The following is a 5,895-nucleotide window of genomic DNA, read 5'->3' as shown; positions in this document are numbered from 1 at the left end:
ATCATCCTCGTGTGGCTGCAGCCTTGGTGTTTTTCCATTAAAACACGTTGGTACCCCCCTGCTGTGTATTCTCACTATCACATTCACACTGTTCTTGATATAAAAGTAATTCATGTTTTTTGGTCAGTGCAAACAGGAAATAGCACAACTTTGTATTATGCAGATGTAGCAACATGTAACATCTATATGGGCTCAGAACAGTCTCATAATACACACATGCACACAGAAGGATTCAAACTTGTATTTCATGATCCGCAAAAGGATCCACACTTGTGTTTTTCAATGCACACACAAATGGGTTCCGTTTCATATACATGTAAATAAAATCAGGCTCTGTTATTGAAGTCTGGAGTCATAGCTACCTAGGTCTCTTCTCCTTTGAAAAATTCCATCAAAAACGTATTTATTTGATGGGGAGCTGTGTCTCAACAGATTTATAGATATTTAATAACACCTTGAACGGTATAGAACAGAAGTAGACACATTCGGTCGTAAAGAATTATCTGCAGACTGACATATGGTATTTACCGGTTGTTCTCAATTGCCTCTCATATAATTAGGGAGAAAGGTTGTATGTACATATGTTTGAGTTTACACAGAAGCCCAGTGTACACGCTGATGACTAGCAAGTATCTCTCCCCCAAGTGCAGATGGGTAATTACCCGCTGAGATCATGTGCTTTCGTGTGGAAAGTGGTTCGGTATCACAGGGCTCCCCGTCACAGCATGTCAGTGGTGAATCAGTCGTGTGTGTCAAGCCAGGTTTAGTTCTTTCTTATTCACCTAACACCTCGCTGCTCCACGACGTTTTAGAGCCTTGTGCTTACAAGCCTGTGGAAGAATACATCGGGTTTACTCCACGTCATATTGAAGTCTATGTCTTAGCTCTTGTGGCGTATCCAATTGTATATGTGAAGGTGTCACTTCAGCAGTCAACACCATGGTCGATTCTTGACTTCCTATAGTTATGTATTTTATTTATAACGATAACAGCGATTAGCAAGACGTTACGGATAAAGTGCCTCTTACTTTAGTCAAGTCAGAAACAGTGTCTGTGCACTGTCGATCTCGTATCGTCTTGACTATCGATACGTGACCAGACATGTTACGGTCTTTTTCATTTCTTACCCTCTTATTTATAGGGTTTCAGATAGGTGAAAATAATATAAAAAATTACACAAAGACCACGGAGAAAGTCAACTATGTCATCTACTTCCTACACAGGTCCTACATCTTGAGGACACACCACTTGTAACCTATCTCGTTTGTCCTGTCCAGTAGTCACAGCAAGTACACAGATAGATCACATCGTGTTCCGTATTGCATTGTCGTTCTTTTGTCTCGCCAGCTAGTTCCAAGTACGAGCTCTCGCTCTTGACATCTGACAATGATCCCAGATAGCGCCCGGTTAATTTGAAGTCTTTCAGTCGCCCGTGAGATTTTTCTTTACGCATAGGGGGATAGTAAACCAAAGGAGATATGTAAGGTGCACTCTATCCCACCGTCTTTTGACACAGTCTAGTGATCGAATTATATAGAGGGCACCTGGCGCAGAAAAAAGCTTCTCTGATGGACCGATACGACTGGGGTTCGTGGTGGTTCCTGTGTAGAGAAAGGCTATACATCTTCTCTCGCATCAAATAAAAGGGTTTAGCAGTTGTTAACAGTATATAACACACACACCAAAACACCCAGGAGAAACTCAAACTCTGTGACCATTTCCACTTCCTACGAATCTTTTCTGGTTTGTGACCTACAGAACAGTCAGCGGTTATACCCCACAAAATGCTTCTGTCACTATTAATTCCCCTTTAGGACGTCATGAGTTTCCGGAGCAGAGACAAGGGATTTGCGTAAACCCTCACTAATGGGTAGTCGGGCCCCCACGGTCTCCTTTCCGTCTGAATGTTGGCCAGGACGTGCAACAAAGAGAAAGTCTTAGTGTCTCCTGACAAACATATATGCTAGTGTCTGTGCGACGTTTGCCACAGGCGGTTTTCAGCTCAGTAAAAACAAACAATATCAGAACCCTTCTAACTTTACCATCCCCTTTCGGTCGACTCAGGCATCGGCATCTTTGTACAGTTTTCGCCATTCTGATGCGGGTTTAGCTCCAACCGTCCATAGCCAGAGTACACCCTCCTGTGCAAATAACTCGGCTAACGCACACTGCCTTCTCAAAAAATATAGGCTTAAGACAAGCAATAGCAAAGTACATTTGCCTCCGGATTCTCTGCTGTTAGTCTTGTACCTCGTGTCCCCTTCTGTTCTGATTTATGTCGTCTTCCCCTTAGTGGTCCTGTTCTGTGTCGACCCGTCCCTCCGTCTTTGTGTCCCTCTTGTCCACTTGTGTTAGTCTGTATGGTCCCTTCGTTCTTATCCTCCGTTTTTGTCTTCTTTCGTCCTAGTCTGTTGTGTGTTCCTCCTTTGAAAGTTTTTATTTTTCCACCTTTTACTTTTGTGTATTTAGGTTTTTGTACTGTGAACCACTAATTAGGATTCGTATAGAGGACTTGATATGTACGTCAAAAAAAATTTTTCGAGATAAAATAACGAAATTAACGAAGTAAAATGAATTTTCCTGTTACGGAATATATTACTCTTTACATATACAAATTACAAAAGACATTGTTTGTTGAGATTAAACCTGAGGATGTGTAATTTATACTATTACGACTAAAGAGGCACCTCCAGCTTTTCTTCTTTTTTTTTTTTTTTTTGCCAGGTTGTAAAACCTACCCCATCCGCACCAGGGGAACTACGGTCCAGATTTACCGTTGTAGTCATGTTTAATTCCCAGTACCACTCTACTTTATTATTTTTAATTGGTGATGTTCTCGTCTCACGTGTCTGGTCAATTTAGGTAACGACTCCACATTATGGATGACCAGTCCGGGTCAGTTAGGACATTACCGGACAATTCTGTGTTATTCGAGTAATCTCCACTTTCGGAAACATTAGAACTTGTGAACGACCGAAAAATTGGTCCGGATGGTGTGAAATCTTAGAAGTATGGCCTGAATATTCGTGTCGTTTGGATCGAGGTACTTTTTATTGAATCGAGGTATTTTGTTTTGGAAAAAGTAGGCTGTCCCTTACCAATAGATTCGTTCTTCTCAAAACCTTCCGAACTGACCTGAAAGACCTTTTGTTTCACGGTAAAAAATGAGAAGTTACCGAAAAGACTCAGTGGTAAAACCCATCATTTGTTGTGTGAGTTATAGACTGCATGGATGAAAAGTTGTGAAGACGTAAGTTACCTGTTCATGACTATGCCTTTGTTTCCTGGAACAAATACCGAGAATGAAGAGAGAATAGGAGTTTCATTTCATGTGACCAGTCGTCACTTAACGATTGTTACCAACGGATAATAACGTATGGTGAATAAACTGATAACTGTGAGGGTTGATGTCTCTTACTAACTTTTGTAAAGAATATAGCATAATGTAATATCCATAACGTTAGTTGTAGTGTTACACAGAAAATCCGGCGTCGGTGTGCAACTGGTATTGCTTTGCGTGGTTTTAGCAATAGTTATTTTCAGAAGGCGGGTGTGCTTATCGTGGTCTTTTGCACAGGCAGGTGTGCTCTTGGCGAGCTTCACCGTGACAAGAAGGACGGTGTTTATGTGGTTTTTCGTCGCTTCTTCTGAAGAACGCGACGTACCAACGGTACTCAACGGGAAGGACAAAAGAGGTACGTACCTAAATCTGTCGTGCTCCACCCCAAAGCGGCCAGTGTACAGGCAATTTCAACTTAGAAGGCCTGTTTTAATCTTTCACGGCCAGTTTCCAGAAGACAACAATAAATAACCTTCGAAATTTTGTTTACTTATTGCCTGAGAATATTATTTCTTATTATTAGTGCGTCTTGCCTCGGAGAGAAAAGGAAGGGGGAGAGGACTGTCGGGCAGTCATAGGCACCAGAGTACGTCGACGACTAAGTCATTACTAACTGGGCTGTCATTTTATATTTGTATAAATATTGATCAAATCCATCAAAACTCTCCATTAATTTTATGATTCCATACTAGATTGAACTTCACACACAAAACACCCCCACCTCGACGTCCAATAGTACGTCTCGACGCACAAGGAGAGGACAGGCTAATAATTGACAGTGAGTGCAATCAGGTATAGCTAGTTTAATCGACCTCGAGGACGACCCACGTGACAGGACGCTGTATGGCCGCTTTACGAGCTTGTGACCCCGATAACGCAGTAGCAATCGTCCTATAATAGTAATATCCGCATTAGGCCTCGACAAACGGGGGGGGTCTCGCAAAGCTAACGTCTAGATGGTGGAAACCCTGGGCAATAGCAATAGCAAAAAGACGCAAAGGTAACAGCGGGAGGCACACCGGCTTGTGCAGATAAGACAATCTCTTGACATCGTCTATGCTGGCAATAGTAGGAGCACACGACGTCCGGAACCACAAAAAGGTATTTGTGCAACCATGGGGGGAGACACTATAAGAGTGATAGTGTAAGTGTGACAAGAACTATTAATTTTTCATAAGTTATCAAAAAAACCAGTCACGTTTTGTCCTTTATCGTGTTGACATAAATACGTCTTTACATCGTTTGTACATCTGTAGAATATACACCCGAGTCTTGTCAGAGTAATTATGGGTACGTGTGTCTTCCTTTAAGTTTGAACATAAAGTACTAGGCGTTTCCTGGTGTTGAACACAAAAAGTTACGTGTGTGTTTACCCAAGGCAAAGTATATGTACATTTATTTTAGTTTATGTCTTTTTTAAAATATTTTACACATAAAACTAGGTGTGTAAACAAAGGCAAATTTTGGAGACTCGGGACGTTTGTGTTTGGTTGAAAGACACGTACCTAGGCGACACGTAAAACACCACCAAATAACTCTAGGGGACTGCCAGTCGGCTAAGCATGAACATTAAAAGAGAGTAGATATTCGGTTAGTCTACAGAGGAGTTAAGATATCGGTTAGTGTACGCGCGCCGGGGTGCTCCCATACACTAAATAACGCAAGTACTGATCGCGAAGTACATGCGTAAAACGCGTCAGGCCTCGACTGTCTCACGTACCTGCGAAGTCCGCTAGTCATCTAGAGTCCAGTGGCAGTCTGAGAGTCGACTAGACTAGAGAAGAGCTTATCCTTTACGTGCAGTTAGTGTCGAAATACAAGTATTTCGCTAGTCGCGGTCAAACTACTAACGGAACACCATGTGTTTCTAATGTCGTTTTGGCATAAATCTACACACAATAGCTACGGCTATTATGCGACGAAATCAAATACAGACATCCTTACACGAAGACGCATCACCTGCACTAGTCGAAGTCAATCGAATTGGATATCGACGAGTGACGTGATGCTTCGGTCAAGGATGCTGTCACTGACAGTTGCGCTCCACATGGCGCCAGTAATGTGCTTGAGTGAGTAAATTTATCCAAACTAACCTTAAAAGCACATATGTTCCGCTAAGTCGCTTTCACCGCGACCTAGCTATACCTGTATTTCCGCTCACTCACATGGCCTACGCTCTCTCCTAGTCTAGTCGACGACTCAGACTCGCCTCTGTACGTCGAGATGTACTAGTGGACTTCGCGGCGGGAGACAACGCTCGACTGGCCTGTCGCGTTTTACCGCATGTACTTCGAGCAGTACTTGCGTTTATTTAGTATGGGAGCATCCCCTGCGCGAGTACACTAACCGATCTTAACCTCCTTGTAGACTAACCGATATCTACTCTCTTAATGTTCATGTCTTAGCCCACTCGCAGTCCCCTCAGAGTTATTTGGTGTGTGTTTTACGTGTCGCTTAGGCACGTGTCTTTCAGCCAAACACACATACGTCCAAGTCTCCTAAATTTTGCCGTTTGTTATACACACCTAGTTTTTATGTATACATTTTGAAAAAAG

At 42.5% G+C, this 5,895-nt stretch overlaps 1 protein-coding gene across 1 annotated transcript in view; it reads left to right on the top strand.

Annotated features, from left to right (window-relative positions):
• The first annotated feature begins 4,626 nt into the window (after nucleotides 1-4,626).
• LOC104966401 (retinoic acid receptor alpha-B-like) overlaps nucleotides 4,627-5,895 on the top strand; it is a 5,107-nt gene continuing 3,838 nt past the window's right edge. The window contains exon 1 of the mRNA XM_010795588.1: nucleotides 4,627-4,630. Within this exon, the coding sequence (XP_010793890.1) occupies nucleotides 4,627-4,630 (4 nt within the window). The remainder of the gene's footprint in view (nucleotides 4,631-5,895) is intronic.

This window comes from Notothenia coriiceps, unplaced genomic scaffold (assembly GCF_000735185.1).
Source record: "Notothenia coriiceps isolate Sejong01 unplaced genomic scaffold, NC01 NC01_scaffold00037246, whole genome shotgun sequence".
Classification (NCBI taxonomy): Eukaryota; Metazoa; Chordata; class Actinopteri; order Perciformes; family Nototheniidae; genus Notothenia; species Notothenia coriiceps.
This window is presented reverse-complemented; position numbering and strand designations above follow the sequence as displayed.